Genomic DNA, 21,113 nt, shown 5'->3' on the forward strand with positions numbered 1-21,113 from the left:
TCCCCGGCACAGCATATCTTGCTGAATTTCTATAGTTTCGGCCGCCGCCATCACCATCCCAATCCTTCGCTTCGTTGTCACTGCTGTTCAAGACCTTTGACTTTGCTTTCACTGTTGTTACAGGCCTTCTGCTCCTCTGCCATCACTGTTCCAGCTCCTGCCTTGCTTCTTTCTGCAGCCATCAACTATCCCAGCCACTTCCCTTCGCTGCCCAGCCCCCTTGTCTAGCTCCCCCTCCCAAGATTGCAACCACACGTATCATTCCTGCAGCTTGGCACCTCCCGTTCGCGGCTACTCACATTCCTTTGTTGTCGTCACACCTTCCACCCCTTTTCCCACCTTTGTTACCTCTCCAGATGACCAAACCCTCGTTGATCACCACCTCGAGATACACCTTTGTTTGAGTGGTTTTGTAATTTGTCCCAATTTCAAATTTCGTATGTCGTATCTATTGTTATTTCTATTTTAGTGTGTTGGTTGTAACTGCCTTACAATTTTCAGTAATAATATTTGATTGCTTATTATTACTTGGGTTAACTTAGGTATCATAGCCTTGATCGAAAGTGCTCTCTGATTATCGACATGGGTAATTAATGGCAAAAGCTTATGCCTATGGGAAAGCTCAAACCTCTTATCTTAAGGTCCTTAATTGAGGTCTCTAGTTAGTGCCTTTTCTATTGTCTCACCTGCCTTCTGAAAATTTGACCTGAAACCTCATGGTAAACTCGCTCATTTTCTTTCTTCTCAAGGGAGGCCGAGGAATCAAATTTTTGGAGCCCTCAATGCAAAAGACTACTTATGGCATAAAAAAAAAGCATACAGATTTAAGAAAATAAGTGCATTTTAAAGCAACGGCATTTGCCATCAAAATTAAAGCATGCTCTACCGCTGCTTTACAGTTACGTAATGGATACAGGAAAGAAAAACTAGCAAACAACAACAAATATGTAAATAACATGTCCAGCAGAAGTGTAAACATAAAAACAAAAACAGTTCGCAGAAAATTTTGAATTTTACATTCCTGAGACCAAAGACTGTTTTTTTCACCATGAAATTATATTCATCCAACACGTCAAGATGCTATAAGAAGATTCATAAATAGTTGTCATAAGCTTCAATGTTCACTAGAATTCCACAATAATGCAATGGAATGGAGTATGAAGGAGATGAGAAATACCTTAGAAAAGCAATATTAATACACATTACACCAGTCATAAGTTTGTCAACAAGAAACAAGAACCATTAAAACATAGACGTAAGGCAAGTATAATTTTCGAATGCAATGCTCACCTGGATGGCAAAGAAGCATCAAATTTACCCCACCTAATGCTCGAAGCCTCTTTTCTACGTCCACAGCATGTTCAAGACAGAAGACATGCATTCTGTAAGAGTCTTTGTCTGATGGCTGCACGACAGTCATTTTTGAGTTGTTTATGGAGTCATCCAGATGACCAAAAGTTGTAAATGTATTTCCAGTTGCCATTTTAGAACCATAAGAAGAACCAGGTTGATCAAATACACTCGAATCAGACTTGATATTTTTTGTCATCATATCATTTAAATTTACTTTTGTTGGAACAGTTTGATGAAAGCTATTTATCGAAGCATCTGGGGACTGTTGATCACATAAAGTTTCACTGAATGAATGTGTTGTCATCTTGGTATGATCCACTAATCTAGTTGGTTTTCCTATAGTGTCTTGCTGATTCCCAGAGAGTTGTGTCATTTTATCTTCACATGAACACTCATAACCGTCATTTCCATGTAACTGACAAAGCTTGCTAACAAGAGAGCTATTAGCAACCTTTTTACTACAATGAATAAATTTATAAAGGGTGCTACATATCCCAGGGGTTCTATCCTGGTAGTTTGCATTAGAAAACGCTTCACCTTCATTTGATGGAAACCCTTCATGAGAAAGAGTTTCAGAAATATTCGGGCTCACTGACTGCTGGTCCAAGATACACCTTAGAGATGAATGAGTCAAGTTGTTACCATCAGCACAAAAAGAAACATCATGAAATGCGTACTCTTCAGAATCTGACAAGTCACCATATGCAGACGCCAAAAGGTCAAGAGCTGAAGTTTCTCTCTCAACCTTGGCATTAGAAAGTAAACCATCATTACTGAAAGGAACTTGGACTGAAGAATTAATCTTCTCTATTTGTCCTGAGCAGGAAGAAGTATATTGAAAGAAGACATTAAAGAAAATTTTCTCTAGAAAAAAATAAAAAAAGAAGATAATGCATTCCAGCAAGCATGCATGCGTATATGTTGGGAAAGCTTATGCATTCCCATTATTTTTTCATAACAAATGTGGTGGGTGCATATAGTTTTCTCCTATTCATGCACGAAGATGTGTATATGCACAATCAAGTGTGATGGTGTTCACTTACCAGGATTAATGTCAACATCAGAATTGTGTATATTCATAGCAGCTTCATCATTCAAGCCACAGTTTTCTTCGAAGCCAGTAATATGATCAGCATAAGAGTTGTAGTCACAAGAAATAAGGCATTCAGCCGCTGCTTCACTTGGTTGTATAACGGCCACACAAGAATAGCTTAATATCCCACAAGTGACACACGATAATAGTCCCTGATCTAAAACTCCATCAGTTCGATGTTCATTATTTTGACCCTCCATATTCTGCGTCTCTGAATACAAATTGTGAGAACCAGAAGATCCTAAGCAACTAATTTTATTTGTTGAAAGATTTTTTCTATGGTATACATATTCTGAATTTTCTTCAGCTTGACAAAAGCCCTTGGAACAACTATCCCAGGTTCTCCTGCTTCCAATAGAAAAATCGGAAATAGAAATTTCTTCCATTTTATCTTCACCATGGCATAAATCAAGTGCTTTTCTTGGTTTTACCTTCATTTGTAATTTACGATGTAAACCAGAGCATAATGGTTTATCAAATGTTCTTCGAGGAAGAATCAAACACGAAGATCCATCATCAAGTAGAATATTCAGTAGACTATTGTTCCGTATTACATTTTGAACAAATGTTTTTTTTATCATTGTTTCTCCTACACATCTCAGTTTATTCTTTAACCTCGAGCTCTTTGGCATGGAAAGAATTCTAGAAGGGTTCCTATTCAAGAAACAAACACATAACTGTATAAACAATAAAAACAATGAATCACATATTTTTGAAATGTTATAAAATGGAACTTTCTTTATATCGAAATAGTAGGGAAAAAATATTTCACATGCATGACCTGCATACATAAAATCATATCTGTACTAAATCCAGTGACGCATACAATTCTTCAAGGAAAAAAATTAAACATTGTACTGACGCGGAATGAAAATATAAGTCAATCAATAGGCAATATCTTTCAGTTATATACGTTAAAACAACAGCAACACATGTCAAGCATATGGCTGAGATACAGCCAAATAGAAGAATTTGAAAAAAAAACTTTTGAATAAATAAAACAACTTCTCAGGGTATAACCCCATCTGTATTTTTATTCCACTCGTTCTAACTGGATAAAAGTTCACTAAAAGGTTGTAGCAAGAACGAACACTATCATCAACCATATTTAAACTACGAAAAACTATAAGAATTCTTTCTCAGCAGTCCCATCCCTTCGAAAGATGAATTTGCTGTTAAAACTATTTCTTTCAGTAGCAAATAAACATGAAAAAAGTGTAGGGCTGGGGCTGAATTAATGACCAAAGAACTATGTCAATTTCATCAGATTTCAAGATTCAGTAATAAGACCCAGGGCAAGTTAGCATGCAGATAGATAACTCAACTTAAAAAGAAAAAACCAAAATGAATTTAGAACAATTTACAACACGGTCACCCATATCAAAGATCCACTGTGCTCCAGTTCAAGTCCCACTCACACGATTGGGATGTTTAGTACTCATTCGCTTGAGCACTCATTGTTACACATCACTGGGCCATTTTTCTTGTTAAATGCAGGCTAATCGAGTGTACTATTTGAGGATTTACCTTGCCTAGTGTAACATCTAATTTTAAGAAATCGGATAAAATTTTGACACTCGGAAAACTTACCCCAAATTTCACATCTCTTTGAATTTGAAAGAGTCAATTTTATAATTTTTTTTAAGTTGAATCGATCGAATTGATATATAGCATCACACATAAATTTTATAAGTATGAGATGATATAAAAGTATGAAGTTATATATTTAATTACTCTTAATTAATCTTAATTATTCTCCCTAATCCCACATCATCACTATACCCACCGAACTATTCACGCGACATGCAGCAGTCGGATGGGATGAACGGCTGAGACATAGAGAAATTTAGTTATATGTTGCATCTCCCTTCATTTCTCCCATCTCCCATTTTTTATTTCACTCGTCTGAAGGTTCCTACAACCCGTTTACTATAGCAGACGAGTCGAACGACTGAGCAGGGAGCCAGAACTCGTGGTTTAGGTGTCCATGCAGAAATCAATAAGTAGGAAACCCTCTTTCACAATAATTGAGAAATTTCTTTCCTTACGTTTCTATTTTGACATTTGCCACAAAACGGTGCACCTTTTAATTTCTCGTCAATGTAGGAGGCAAGCTTGTGTTGAAAACTCCAAACTTGCTTTATCGGCTTCCATATGGACAACTAGTAGGAAATCTGCGAAGTAAAGGGAATGATGGAAGGTTAGGGGAGAGGAAGAGAGGATTTGAAGAAATTTGTTGGGAAAATTCATGCAAAGCAACCCATTCAAGGTAAATTTGACACGTATCTTTGCGTGGGAGTTAAATTAAGACATGAGATAAGAATTTATGAATATCCTAAGCGGTTTATGAATTCAAAGTTGTTTACACTAGACAACGAACTCGAGTAAACACTTCGTAGGGTTACTTGTCGATTTAAATGAAAAATCTTGTCCTATTTAAGAAAAATAGCGCCCCGTAGGTTTCCATGTGATTATGTGCTTGACACTACTGCATCTAGAATTTTTTGCATATTATGAATGAATTCAACAACAAAACCTTTATCCACTAAGTGGGATCGGCAACATGAATCCTTTTTCTCCATTGCGTCCTATTTATTGACATTTTCATTTAATTTTAATCAATTAAGATCATTTTTTATATAATATGCTCAAGTCATCCTAGGTCTAGCTCTACCTTTCTTAACAAAAGTCGAATCTAAGACATCTACTCTTCTAATCAGATCATCAGATAGTCGATAATCAGATCATCAGATAAGATAGTCGACGTTTAATGTGAACAAACCATCTAAGACGTCTCTTTTTAATTTTGTCTGTCACTGGAGCTACATCAACTCTATCACGGATATTCATATAGCATTTTGTCTCTAAGTGTAAAGCCACTCATCCACCTGGTCATTCTCATCTCGGCAACACTTAACTTAGCTTTATGCTTCTCTTTTAAAGGCCAACATTCAGTGCCATAGAGCATTGCAATTCTCATCACCATCTTATAAAATTTTCCTTTCAGTCTAAGTGGTACTTTTCTATCACACAATGGACCTGAAGCATTCCTCCATTTCAACCAACCAACTGAAATTCTACTAATAACATCCCATCAATATCACCATCACTTTGAACAATAGAGATATCAAAAGCATTCACACCTTTTAATAAGTTGATCGCCCATAGTAACATTTTTGTCACTAAAGCTACAACTACTAAAATTACATTCCATGTATTCAGTTTTAGTTCTATTCAAACAAAGATCTTTAGACTCCATGGTAGACCTCCATAATTCAAGTTATGCATCTTGTGAATGAATACATAAACTAAATGAATAAAAACTTAATTTGTTCTTTACAATACATATGAATTTACTATGTTATAAATCAAATGAATATGTTTATGAAATTATTGTTTATAAGTATTTGTTTACTATGATTTATACATATGATATATAAAATGCTTATGAAGAATATTTGTTACAGGAATTATGATTTAAGAAATGTCACAAGTGATATTCTAGGTAGACTATTATTTGAATACTTGCAAGTGCAGATGATAGGGAGCGATGAGACTCCCGACTCCTAGTGTTCAGACTGAGAAGAAACTCCATAAACAATTGGGATCAGACGGGGGATGAAACATAAGAAACCGTTACTACAAAGAGCTATTTAATAACGGTTATATTGGGAGGAGCCCAACGTTTATCAATACTTAATATAGCATTTAGGATGCATGACAACCCATGACATGATATGAAATGAGAATAGTTATGAACTATGCAATTATAAGTGCTATTCATGTGATTAGATAAATGTCTCATTTGAATATGTTTATGATTACACATGAATAAATAAAACACATGTTTTATGTAGTTGTCATTATTTTCTACAATCTTTTCTTTTACATATTTTATATAGTTAAAACATATTATGACATGTGTTGTGGATATGTACATGAGTTACATATGAGCATGTACATTATTTTTTTGTCAATATAATTTTATTTTAGTCTTGATTATTTCAATGAGATTGTTATATCTCATTCTATGTTGTTGACTTTCAGGAAGAGGTAAGGAGCATTAAGGCGAGTAGTCAAGTGTGACGCGTGCAGCTTTAGTATTTTATAATTTTGGGAGTTTGTACAGACTTTTAGGTGTATAGTTTTATTATTTTGAATTAAGTTGTTTTGTATACATATTTTGATGATATGATTTTCATACTTCTAAGTATATATAAATGTGAATGACTTATGAAATACAATATATCAAATATGTTTACGTCGATTAGTTAGAATACTTCATCACATGCTAATCCTGAATTTGCAAGTTAACCTCAATCGCATTGTAGTTGATATGACACCAAACGCCTCTGAAAGAATTCTGAAGTCCTCCTCAGCCTTTACTTGTCCGCTGGTGTTTGCCAAAAATTCTAGGGTTGCAACCAAACTCATTTTTTTCCTACTCACCCACCATTGCTCGATATCCCCTCAAATCATTGTGGAATTTTCCTTATTCAAGGTTTGCTCCACTAATGTCCTTAAATATGTTGTGATGCTCAGCTCCCTGGCCCCTCCCCTTCGCTCCCATCTCCTACTCATTTGTCTAACTCCTTGGGAAGGCATAGCATTTTGCTCCACTTTTACCACAGTCATCGCTTCTCTGATCATCTTAGATTCTCCACATATTGCTCACACTACTTGTTCCATTACAAATGTGATAGGTGCTTGCTGCGTTCAAAGTCACATACATCCTACTTCTTTCAATTCTCATTATTTTTTCCACGCCTTAGATGCATCTTAAAATTAACTAGATTTTACTAGCCCAAAATATATGTGCACATTTTTACTGATGTTGAGATATTTGAACTTTCCTGCACATTTTCTTCCCTATTAGTGGCAAATTTTCAATAGGCCATCCTAACCTAAATGTCATTTGCGATGTTGCCATTTTTACAAGTTGTCGGTGATTTTTTAGGTGGTTTTATGGATTGCTACGCAACATTATAAAACTTTTTTCAAAATCTGATGACACAAGACACTTCTCTCATCGAACCATTATGTCAATAGCTTCTTATGTGAATGTTTACATAGTTTACACATTTTGAAGCTACTGCAAAACCACCTATCACCCATATTTGAGTAGCTTGCATGTTGCTACCATGTCAAGTTTTTTAGTCACTTTTGGAGGATCCCGTGGAGGAAGTTAGGCACAAAGTTTCAATTCAATTCAACAGCTCACCCAAACGGACAGTCAAACGAAAGTAGAAAACAGGAGCCTGGGGAACCTTCTGAGATGCTTTATCTAAAAAAATACTAAGTAGTGGAATTTGATTATAGACCAACCAGATTTTGATTACAACAGATGCTTAAGTTAACCTATGGGGACACATCCTACTTGAGATTGTGTACAGGCGCAACGCGCTCACTTCCATGAAAAGGTACATTTGCATTACTAGATAAAAAATTAGAAAAAATATGCATGTATGCATCTATGATGTACTGAAATAAAACCAGTCATCTACAAGTATATAGAAAGTTCCTTAACCTCCTCTACATTCGTTAAAACAAACGACCCATCAAAGGCACAATTTGCACAAAAATGGGTAGCCCTATTACATTTCTATGATATAAAAGAACAAAGCTTGTCTAAAGTTTAACAAAAAAGCAAAATCCGGTGCAATAGATGGATATCAATGCCATATATCATGCTTCATAGTGGCTTGTAGAAACTACATGATATTTGTATTATCTCCCTCAATAATAATCCCCTTGCGCTTGAGCATCCACGGTTGGCAAATAGATTGGAGAGATTTAATTGCTTAGAGCTCAACATCAACTCTTTTCCAATGCAAAAATTGTTGTTCGGTAGCAAAAAGACCAACACCTTTTTCATCCCGAATGATACAACTGATACCGGCGATACCTGAAGGTAAGGGAGAACCATCGACGTTTACTTGAGCCATCAGGGAGAGGGAGGATGCCAGAGAACAGTAGAAGGAACCAATCCAAATGATTGGCTAGCATCCCGCTACTCACGAAATGGGTAGAGCGATGTCATAGTAAGCGTCTCCAAAATGGTCGAAGCAATAATAGTGGGTGTGTCGTAGGGCCGATTGTGGGGTTTTGGCATTGCGGGCTCGCCAACTTTGATGAACCATGTAGCAAAAACAACATTCTTGTGGAAGTTAGTTCATAAAAGTTTTGTTTAGTCTCTTGCAATCCTCTTGGAAGTTGTTGAAAATCGGGATAGTGCTGCCTCATCTGGCCATTGTATCTTTATTCCTGCAAAAGAATGCACAGCTAGTAAAAAATGTTCTCAGTCCTCCGCCACCGAGCATCCCCATGGGCATTCGAACGTATCAGTGAGGCCGCGTCGAGCAAGCCAATTCAGGTAGGAATGGCATCATGACACATTCTCCTACCGACGTCAAAGATTAGTGAAGATGCTCAGGAACAGGTGCAAGAGATTCAGAAGCTCTAAGAGGAGGTCGCTAATGAGATCACTAAACAGAACCACATGTACCAAGCACAGGAGAAAAAGACTGGGAAGAAGAACTTTCAAGAGGGGGACCTCGTTTGGAGCTGAAGTAAGAAAGATTTCTAGTGGGAACATTCGGGAAACTCAAGCCCAGAACAAAAGAACCTTCTAGAATCCTCGGAAAGCTGAATAACAACAATTACAAGATCGGCCTACAAGAGAACTACAATGTTTCGGCTATGTTCAGTGTAACAAACTTGACGCCATGCTACGAGTCAGAAGCTTCGACGAATGAAGTCTGAGCTCACCCAAACCTGGGAGATTGATGCAGGCCTAAGAGGAAGGAGGCTAAACTGGCTGAATTGGTTTAGGAGTAAGGGGGCGAGTCGACCATGCTAGGAGGGTTAGGGCTACCACCCAAGGGGGGGGGGGGGGCGCCCCCCCCCCCGCCCCCCCCCCCCCCCCCCCCCCTCCGAGGTATAAATATGTTATTTTATGTGTTGGGGTCTAGTTTTTTTGTTGTTTAGAAAATTTTTGTTGTCGGCATTTCTCCCTTGTTAGGTTTGTATCTAATGATAGGTGATGCGTTGGATGTATCTTGGTCCAAAATAGTGATTATCTCCATGCAATCCATCACTTATTCGTCTCTGCTTGCTGCCACCCCACCTGTGCACTAACCCTTACATGCTTCCCTTCCGTAACACATCTGTCGCCCAACCTAACACCCTAACCTCCTCTACTTCCCCCACCTGCTGTCGTAAACTCATCTGCATCCATCATTGTTGTGTTGTAACCCCCTCTACCTCTCCACCTATTGGCGTAACCCCTTCCTGCAATCCAACTTCTTGTTGTAATCCCCTCTAGATCCCTCCCACTGCTACCGCCAACCTCTAGCTGCCTTTCAGCTACTGTCAAAACTCCGCCCACCCCCCTCTGCTGAAACTGCAATCTCCAACCTATACCATACCTGTTGTTCAGCCGCCACCCATCACTTTCATCCTCACCTTAGAGTGTTGTGTGTGTTGTCCTCGTTTTATTTCAATTCTAAGAACCCAAGGGTTGATGCATATTTCGACCAGAGGAAATATCCAATAAAGTGCATGAAGAACAACCGCAATGCTACCAAGAGACATATCATACCAACTCAGGCAATTGCCCAAGCACGGAGAGCCAATCCAAGACCACCATCATAGAAGCCAATGACTTCTCTAAGTTAGAGGAATTGAGTCTTTTTTCAAGTTACACGCCTTTTTTATTCTAGTTTTTATCTTTTTTTTTTTATGTATAGCTTATTCTATAATCACTCCTTTAGCGCTCAAACCTAAATCCCTACCTATAGAAAGGGAATCTAGAAAAGGGCTACAAAGTTACACAATTTCAACATAAATTAGGCTCATGATTTATTGTGTTACTGCTCATTGAGCATATAGAGAATTTCCTCTCTTAAACATTTGATTTTCTTAACTCGCTCTTAATCACCCCCTTATTTATACAGTTTTAGGACTCTTAGAAGTTATTTAAAAGCACAAAAAATGGTTAGTTAAGTTGTAGGATGGGTGAGGAAGGCAAGAGTAAGGATTTTAGCTAAAAACTGGAGTGAACGGCAGTGAAACAGGGACCCAAAAGCAGAAAAAAACAATTTATGCTATTAAACTGCGGGTAGAAACACGTTCGGCGGCTTTCCTTGCTAAAAACAACAGTTGGAAGGCGAAACAATGAGATACGAACAATGAGGAGGTTCTACCACCTGTTTCAAAGGAAGATACATATACACCACTTGCAATAGACAAATGATACAACATCCTGAAGAGCAGAAATTAGTCCAAAGAGTAAAAATCAAAGAAAAATCTCTCAATTCATAACATCAGTAAAACTCAAAATCCCACATAGCCCTAATACAACATATATAAAATTCCCTAATAGAAAATACCTAATTAGAAATAGGAAATGAGAAATACATTATAAAGAAAAAAGAATATGATAAGAATAGGAAATTTCAAGTGGTTTTGCCCGCTATACTGTAGCCCGAATTGCGACATCATGTGAACCCGTGTAAAAGACACTGCATCATTTTCCAGGGCTAGGATAAACTTTTTTCTCTAAAAGAGCATGGACTCCATTGTAGAATGTTATTTCCAATAAAACACCTAAAGAGATTTTCATCGTTTTGGTTCATCCTCCTATCTGACCCTCTATTGGTGAAACGTAGCACCTAGCTTACTCCATAGGGACTTCTGAAAATTGCTCAAAAATTTTCCATTTGTATCTAAAATGATGACATGTTGGATTGCTCTCAATAGTGGCAACCTAAAGAGGAAACTTAAGGATAGAGTCTTGAAACCCCTCTATTGAGTGTCGCAGTGTATCAGATATCGTCTCTTCCAAGGCACTGTCTTCACCCATCACCAAAGCAAATATCACTAGTGCCTCTCTCATAGCCTGTAGAAAAGTGGTACAAGCCATTAAAGTTCCAGTCTCTCTTGGAATACCCATCACGACTGACTCTTTCAACAGCGGAAGTAAATACATTTCTCATCCTTGATAAGCAACTAGGTGTTTATGTGGCTGTCATGTAGTGTACTGTCATATTGTCATGAAAAACACAACAAAATGTGACATGCATCCATAGACACATCACAATATAGCTTGTCTCCCATAGAAAATGAAATGCGACGTCCATCAATTGTGACCATATTTTCTTTTTTCAACCATGAAAGAGTATGGTTGAAAATACTTTTGAGTAGTGAGACTCAATTCATCCATCATATATGTATATGCCAAAATTTTACGACTACCTCCATCTATAATGAAGTTGCATGTTTTTCCCTTCACTATGCATCTGGTATTTACAAAACAAGTTGTGGCAGAATCACTGCTGCTCTCTTCTGAGCTCAGTCTGCATAACCCATCAGATTACTAGCATCTTTCTCTCATCTACGGGCAACGCATTTTTCTCTCCATTCTCCTACTATGGATTTTCTCCCTCTATCACCTCCGCAATAACCTGTTCAGTGAATATATCACCCTTGTGTTTGGATATCAAATTCAATGTGCCCTAAGTCATGGTACTTGAAATACCGCCTTGATGGTATGTATTTAGGAGTACTGGAGATCTCCACCTTTTCTCCACTCTATCGTTTCTCCTTTAGCAGGGTTAGGTTGGAAGGTCCACATGGTGTATCTTTGTTGTATGTTCCTATGATTGAACTATGCATGTAAGGTGTGGCGGTCATCTGGTGACGTTTCTCCACTTTCAATGTTATGGTATGTACATAAAGTAGAGAACAATAAAAGTGCAGTTGAACCATATTAGTAAGAAATGACCTCAGTCCAACAAAATATCTTACTGCTATGTACTTATCTAGTTCTACCAACTCATATTTCAGTATGAGTTGATCAAAAACAATAGTATATTCCTCCATATAAGTCTCTTTGGATTAGGTTATGGAGCTTTATGGACATATCCTGCAATAATGCAGGGAAAGTATTTGTGTCGCATCTCCCTTTCCATCTTATAGATCATGTGATGTTCTTCCTCTTATCTTCTCACTACCAAATACGTTTCAGGTTCTACAATGAAGTACTTTTTCTAAGCTTGATGATTCTCAATTTAACACTCTTCTCTTGAAGAATATCCTTGCAATAAAAAATTTACTCCACTATTTGAGGCCACTCAATTTACTCATTTAAATCCAGGTGACTGTCAAAAAATGGTAAATCTATCTTTACTTCAAGATCATGACTTCTCCTCTGACATTCCATGTCAAATTGTTGAGATATTGGTTCTTTATTACTGGAAATTGTTTGATGGAAATGATTCAAGTTCTCCTCTTGATCTGGCAATTGACAGTTATTGCTATGAGTGATCTCATTGGATTATCTCCTCTCAAAGGTGGAAAGCCCCTGCTGCAATTAGAAGATTTTTAGCCACAAATCCTTCACAATAAGTTCTTAAACACCTCGCTGAGGATTTCTCCTTAGAGGCACACCATTCTTTCCTCTTGATCAGGTTTCTAGTTGATGTAGGATTGCAAATCAAGTTTGGTCGGGGGTTTAAATTTTGGTGTAGGTGTTGGGGTGAAATTTTTATGGAAGTAGGAAAGTTGGATTTTGAAAATGTTAGGATTTGGGTTAAAAAATGATTTGGAGGAAAGTAATGTATGCCTTAAATACAAGTCTTACATGAAAGTAATGTATGCCTTAGAATGAAATGAAAATAGTTTATACATGATGTATGTGCACCAAGGAGGAGTTCAACTAATACGGTATAGGCAGGGCACGCCAATATACCCATGAGGGTAAATGTTATCATACAACCCCAAACAATTGCATATTTAGATATTTAACCACTGTGTCGATAAAAGAATATCAGTCAGAGGTGAGTAGACATTTCCATCTCATACAATCATGTAAACCAGATCACGAACCGATGTGCCGACAGGATAATATCGATCAAGGTGTGTTAGAATATGTTGTGACGGTATTACTAAGATAGATGTGAATTTTAATAGCAAGAAGTGAAAAGAAAGTTAAAGATTAAATCTTGAAGAGTACAGTTAAAGCTAAAGCATATGAAAGTATAAATTTTTTCTAATAAATATCATGAACATATAATAGATTATTATAAAATTCGTATAGAAATTTGAAAGATTAACATGCAAATTGTTTTTTTTATTGGGTTATTGTAGTCTAGAAGTATGATTTCTAAGGAGTTATTTTTGGATAACTTATTATATTATTTTAATATTATTTTTCATGTTTAAGCTTTTAAATAAAATAAATAATATAGAAGCTAACATGTACAAAAGAAGAAATCATCAACCAGAAAGACGACTTTTATTTGTTAATTAAAATGTTTCCTTTAATTTCTCTTTTAATCAAATTTTTTTATATTAAATTGTTACTGATAGAGTTAGAAAAACATACAAACTTAATTCCACTGTCCAACCGTTTGTTCCCATTTTGGTTAATCCAAGCTCCGGATAAGGTTGTGGCTATATTTCAGTCCTTTCAAATTTGCTCATCACTATACATTAAGAAAGTTCGGCTTCTAGAGAGATCTTTTAACATACGATGCTAGTGCTTAAGAGGATCAATGAGAAGAGACTTCTACAGGTATCATTAATGATGGTGTAGTTCTGCCTTTTAATTTGTTTTTCCTCGAGATGGATTTTTAATTCCTAGCATCTACCTCAAGCACACTTCTTGCTTATCTCCATCTTTCAGGGTGGATTTATCATGAGATGGATTTTATTGGCTCAATAAATCAATATAAAACTGCAAATCCCATCATTTAAACTTATTTCAACTTAGAAGTAAAGTTTTTGATAGCTCCAGAGAATTGATCTAATAAGAGAATCACTTATAGTCCAATCTTTGTTTAAGTTACCTTACTTTCTAAGAGTTTTCATGCCAATGTTAGTAGCGTTAGAATATTCATGAAAGTTATAGTGATTAACATAATAATAGGCCTTAAATTTTACCTTTTACAAGATAATTGATATTGAATAATAATATGACTGTCTCTCTTATCACGACCCGACTCAAAATTTGGAATTAACAAAGATGAGAATAAACGATCGAACAGTGAGAATTAAATTTCCATATTTATTTTCTATAACTATTAACAAAATAATTAGATGAAAATAAAATAATATATTTTAATTTACCTCATTATTAGTTGTACACATCTTCTATAAACATTATCTCTTCTATTGCTTATCTTTTAATCACTTAATTATTCTGAAAAAATAATTTAAATAACAATGAGCTAAACAACATAACAAATGCTCATAATCCTAAACAACAGTAAAACAATGGAAAAAAAAAAATAATATGCATGTAGTTAAACTTTTTAATAAATCAATGTAAACATATAAGATGTTATTCAATGAATTTTACTATGTCAATAGCATATCAATATCATTCTATATTTATATAGCCATCACAGAAGAATCGTCTAAAAATTGTGTTACTTAGGTACTTCAATATCAATGTCTTTTTTTCTATTTGAGTGCACACCTTAGCGTTTCACCGCTAGTACCATAAAGAGGAGACTTCGTCATAGTCAGTCATCCACATAAAAACATTCTATGAAAACCAAAATAAATTTCATTCTCACTGACGTATCAAGCAATATACTTATGAATCATTCAAATGATAATTTAAATTATGCTGTCACGTATCATTTCTACAATATGAACAAAAATTCACTAGATTTCAAAACCTCAAATTTGTAATAATTCCAATATAGCTAGTGATAGTACTAATAAATACATTTGCTCTAGATTAAAAGTAGGAATGTCTGTTTTGAGTGGCTTACCATAAGCTGAGGCAATAACGTACAAAATTTTTTGAGTAAAATAATGAAATTTCAGACTAGGGAGGCGAATCTAAACCGGAATGATCGGAGGTTCCGTCTGAGGGTCAGAATCTACAGACCATTTGAGAATCTTCATTGTTCTGTTATCAATCCAGATTATCCTTATAGTAAATAAAAACGTGTAATCCTCTTCATTATTAATTTGTATGAGAATGTGTCTTCCATCTAACAGTCTAATTTTCCACTCCCCAACCAGGTGCATAACCTCAAATTCCTTATGAATTAGCTCCATTTTTGGATGACCATATATAAATTTCCCAACTAAATTCAGTCGACAAGAGGAATGTGTGCCTGAGGCGGCGTTGACACCCGCAAGAGCAGCAACATACGATCTGTTTGAAGCCATCCCCAATAGATGGAGGCGTGGCGTTAAGAACACTGAACTAAGCAAAGAAGAGCAAAGTAAGAATCCTGAAAGGAGTAGACGCGGAAACCCCGCAAATTTAGAAGCAGAAACCCCTCAAATTCAGCAAACGTCGCAGCGACGCAGAAGACGAAACCCCTGCGAACAGACGACACCCCTGCGAAGCAGCGCAGAAGCAGACGCCGCCCCTACGATCACGGAGCAGAGCGCAGAAGCGGCGACAGGACGACAAAGGAGACGCGACCTAACAGACGACGCAGATCGCCAAATCCAAATCGGCAGACGACGCGAGACGCAGAGAGGAGCGAAGCGAAAGCAGATGCTAGGGTTCGCTGTGAGGCAAAACCCTAGCAGAGCAGGTAGCAGAGAGGGAGACGATATCCAAATTTCCTCATAAGAAGATAAAGTGATGTCTTTTTCAACAAGTACTCTGGCTTCTGATGGACGAGAAAGATTAAAAGTAGATCTTGACGATATTGATCATCAAAAGAATGCCCCCGAAGACGTCACTATTCTCGCAAGCAATTTTACAACCATTCAAACGCCTCTGGAACCTACTATCATGGGTGAGAAGGATATTCTTCAGACCCCACTTGCCCTATAACCTATCACCCTTATTACAAGTTGCAATACTTCTACTGTTTCACTACCGCCTCATCAAGTCGAATAAGCTGTAACTGTCACTCAGGATCATGGGGATTATATGCAACAGCCTACACCTGTCCAACTAACTTTGGAAGAATCTATTGATCAAATGAGTCGATCATCGGATGAGGAATGGCAGGTCTATACATCGCGAAGGAAGAAGAAGAATGGAGACCGACTTGAGTTCAAGAATCTGATGGATGATACTTTGGTTATTTCGGGCAATGACACTCACCTTACTAATTTGTTAGCAGACTCAATTCCAACAACTAGAGGCAAAGTGAGGAAAGTGAGACGTCCCTAGCACTTTTGCGCCATTTGGTGGCTTTTTGGTTTTTTTATCTTTATATATCTTTGTTTTATTTGGATTTTGTGTGTTTTATTTCGTGTGAGGTGAGATTTTAAGCTCTCTCATACAACATTTCTATATCTTTTGTGTTTTTAATAAATTAGCCCTTGGGCTTTTTTCAAAAAAAAAAAATACATTTGCTCTAGAAGAAGCAAAATATTACTATAGTATAAAAATATGAGTACTCACCTCAATCACTTATGATTCTTAACATTCTCTTCACTCATCTCAAATGAAAAACCAAAAGTCAAATGCAAAAAGAAGTATTTATAATTTATTATATGTTAATCATATTATTAGAAGGTGATTTTCTTCTATTTGACCCTTTAATGAATTATATAATATTAAATATTTTATTATTATCCTAATTGGTATCTTCATTTAACAATTTAAGCTTAATAAAATATTGGCAATAAAGTTGATTATCCTAATTTAACTTTTAGTTGCTCTATGTAATTTGTATTACTTTTTTTATTAGGCTTATAAATATACGTACATTTATATTATGTAATAATTTATTATTAAATAAATAATTAAATCTTAAATAAATCAAACATTAACCATTCTTAATATGAAACTTCTTTAACTTAAAATCTAATTTAATAAAAATTACAGTTAATAATTAATAATTTATAAAATAATAATTTCATAAATGAGTTATAGAATTTCTTACCTTACGTTTCGGTCTCCCCCCTTCATGCACGCACTCCTCGCTTTCTTTTCCTTCGGCTTGGTCGAATGCTTGAACACAATTCTTCCTCTATTCTTCGTACAGACGCTTGCACCACTTTCTGCGATCATATGCACTGAATGCTTAGGCATGGTCTTGATCACCTTGTACTGAATGCTTAGGGCATGATCGACTTTGCTTTTCCTCTGCACTTGGCTCGTCTTGCGTGCTCAAAGCTCGACGACACATAAGAGTGTCTCAACAACCTTTCTGCATTTGCACAATACGGAAGCTCTAGTCGAAGTCACAACTCAAATTAGTAGCACAGTTGTCGTTCGACTCTTAGGTAAGCCGTGGAGTCTTTTCCCGACTCGATTGCAATTTTATAGGCGAATTCACCTTTTTGAATTCTGACTCCCTTTGTTCGGTTTCTCGTCTCCTAGCTTCTTCTTTGGTTATTCATTTTCTCCCCCCTTTGTTCGATGCATAGATTCCTCCTGACAATAAAGAAAGGGGACATTACACCCCCTCACATTTTCTCTTTTTAGTTGATCATAACTTCTTTTATTCTTGACGATGAAACAATCTCTCTGCTTCTTGCATGTATCCCCTTGAGATGGTCATTGACATGCAATTCTTCATATCATTTATTTTACGTCCCCAAACTCTACAAAAACATTAGATTTTTTTTTCTCAACAAAAGAAAGACTTCAAATGTTTCAATGATTATCCCTTTTTCCATGTATGATAATGTTCTAGGGCTCTTATAAGGTATAAGAAAATACAAAAATGTGTTGTCGGAATTAAACAAACACCTAAGTTAAAAGAAATACTATTACTGGATTAAAATATAGAATTACAACAAGCAACAGAAAAATCGCAAATTGCAATAAAACAACTATCACTAAAACTAAAATTGGGGTTGGATCTAAGGAGTGGGTGATGCCAACAAAGGGTGTAGACCTCTGGGGTGGTGGCAAAGAGGTGGTTAGCAAGCTAGATGGGGGAGGACAGCAAATAGGTGGCTATCCCTGGCAGCAGCAGCAGGGGTGTAGGGGAAAAACAACAGCTTGTTTTATGGGTAGTGGCAACAAGCATGGAGGAGAAAAAGAACAACTTCACTATTTTATGGGTGATGGCAGCAAGGGGGAAACCGTCGAGGGTGAAGGGAATTGATGCGAGGAAGGATAAACACCACCTAGAGACCAAGATACAAACAAAACACCACTTAGAACCCTAGGGGACAGCCCGTTGAGGGAAAAGGAGACACCAGCGGCCGTCACAAGCAAATCACAGAAAAACTAAACACTAAACACCAACAAAAGCAAATATATAATACTAGATAACTAAGAGTTGGCTCCATTCCATATGGATGGCAATCCCAACCTATAGAGCCGGCCAACCCTCAATTTCCCCTGGACTGAACCCATATAGACATCCCAGAAGTCCAGCATCAAAGACGTCCACGCTTTGCCTCAAAGCATTAAGGAAGTTGTGGAATAGCAAGGGACCAAAAATATGCGAGGTTGACGACATTTGGAAGGTGATAAATATCGCTCGGTAGTTGTCCCGGCTGAAAACAACAGAGATAGCATTGAATCAAGGAGATACGGATATCAAGGAGTTTCACCATCTGATCTTGCACAAGCGACAGACACATCACTTGCAAAACGAAAAGAATACAACACTTAGGATAAAAATCAAAGATACCAATCTCCAAAATTCACAAACAAAGCAAGTCCTCCAAAACCAGAAAAAATAACATTAAAATAGTTATTAGTTAGAAAATCCTAATTATAATTGAATGAATATTAGGAACTTGAGCTGGAAAGCTTGCTTCAGAAGAAACGAGAAAAAAACAATGCCCATTTCCCATGCTTGCTTCGAACTCTTGTGTTCGCCTCCCTCACTAGCGTCACGTCGCGTCTCCCATATCGGTATCCCGCATCTCCTAAGCATCCCGCATCAATGTATCACATCGTTAATTACTGATGATAACTTTTATCTTCACATTTAAACCAACACCAACTCTAGCAAAATTGAATTGCTTCAAAAATGTTCAGGGTTTCAAATGTTAAATCATGGAATATGAACATGATCCATATCAAATGTGAGAGGAACAAACTTATCTTCTAATGGAGACCTTAAAAAACAAGCATAAACATGTTTCTGGATTGCTGATTACGCACACCTTGTATGCAGGGACAAAGCAAGAGCATAAAGCAGCTGATAGTGAGAAACCATAGGAGGACAGTTTGTTGATGCCCTCCTAATTGCTGCTTCTTTGGCTACTTTTAGCCATTCGGGAGTTGCAATATTTGATGCTTCTCCGCAGTTAAATCCTGAAATTAAGCAAAAAATAAATATTTGATTCAATTAAATAAAAAAATAAAAGCTGAAAATAAAAAAAAAATCATTCAAATAATGATATGTAGGAAGGTACAAAAAATACAGAGGCCTCCAATCAAAATGGAAATGAAGACGATTATCTGTAGATTCTATATATAAATTTTAAGCAGAAAGAAAGGAAAAAGCCAAATGCCCATTTCTAAATACGTCCCTTTGAAATAATATTACACTAAACACCATCACAGCATAGCTGAACTTCGATCGCTTACAAAATGAGTGTGGATTTGACCTTCCTAGAGTTTGGTAGTTCAGGCCACCATGAGTATTGGTGATACTGTGTTGAGTTCGAGCAAGAAAACATGAACTCAAAGTCGAGAGTTTCAATTTTAACTCAAGCCAAGTCATAAAATAAATTATTGGAATTCAAGTTTAGTGATGCTTCAAGAAAAGTCGATTCAAAATAAAACATTTTCACCACCAATAAAAATAAACTATAAAATAAAAATGTGTCAGTATAATGTGTGTGTTTATATATATATATATATATATATATATATATATATATGGGTAACCCTCAAGTGGAGTTCGCAGTGGGATTCCCCTCAATTTATAAGGAGTCTCGTGAGGGTACAAATTCTTTTATTAAGAAGGGGAGCAAGAAAGGTGGAAAAAAAACAATTTTTTTCTCTCAATCAGAAATTTCTACTCATACGGAAAAATTCAAGTTTGCTCTTATTGGAAAATTTCAGTGAGGACAAAAGAGTGTTGATGATCTTAAGCTAGCAGGCAGGTGGAAAGTGAGACTCATGGATATGAGACGTGTTGATCCAACTAACAGTGGCAGAAGACTACACCAGGATTTTCTCTAAGAAATATCTTAATATCGAAGGCAAATCAAGGAAGTTACTCAAGTGGTCTCCTAATTTCGACCCAAATCATGAAACTCCCACTGTACCGGTATGGTTTAGTTTACCTGGTCTCAAGCTGCATTTTTTTCACCATCAGGTTCTTTACTCTATTGGGGTCAATCTTGGGGATTCTCTGAAACTAGATCTGTCTACTTTCAACCTAACCACCTAACCAGACCTTCGCCAGACCTTCGGTAGCCAGAATACTTGTGGAAAGAGATATTACTTTACCTGATATTACTGAAGTCTGGCTGGGCACAACCCATAATGATTATTGGCAACAAATCAGCATGGAACACAAACCTCCATATTGTACCCACTATAAGATGTTTGGTTATATCCTTGCTAAATGCCACAAACGTCATCCTAATTTGAAATCGAATGTTCAAGTGAATAAGGATGGGTCTAACCCCACTGCTGTGGATATTTTAGTTCCACCTGAGGATGATACTATCAGACATGAGGTGTCTGTTGCCCCTGAGGATCCCCCCATGAAACTGTTGTTACTGCTACTGCGAGTGATGAGATGCTGACACCTAC

At 36.7% G+C, this 21,113-nt stretch overlaps 1 protein-coding gene across 1 annotated transcript in view; it reads right to left on the bottom strand.

Annotated features, from left to right (window-relative positions):
* The window catches only part of LOC110032871 (lysine-specific demethylase JMJ705-like), a 70,519-nt gene that overhangs the window by 11,738 nt on the left and 37,668 nt on the right, over nucleotides 1-21,113 (bottom strand). The window contains exons 4-6 of the mRNA XM_020736645.1: nucleotides 19,508-19,658; nucleotides 2,397-3,100; nucleotides 1,291-2,169 (exon numbers count right to left, since the gene is read on the bottom strand). Of these exons, the coding sequence (XP_020592304.1) occupies nucleotides 1,291-2,169; nucleotides 2,397-3,100; nucleotides 19,508-19,658 (1,734 nt within the window). The remainder of the gene's footprint in view (nucleotides 1-1,290; nucleotides 2,170-2,396; nucleotides 3,101-19,507; nucleotides 19,659-21,113) is intronic.

The sequence above is a fragment of the Phalaenopsis equestris genome, unplaced genomic scaffold (assembly GCF_001263595.1).
Source record: "Phalaenopsis equestris unplaced genomic scaffold, ASM126359v1 Scaffold001042, whole genome shotgun sequence".
NCBI lineage: Eukaryota > Viridiplantae > Streptophyta > Magnoliopsida > Asparagales > Orchidaceae > Phalaenopsis > Phalaenopsis equestris.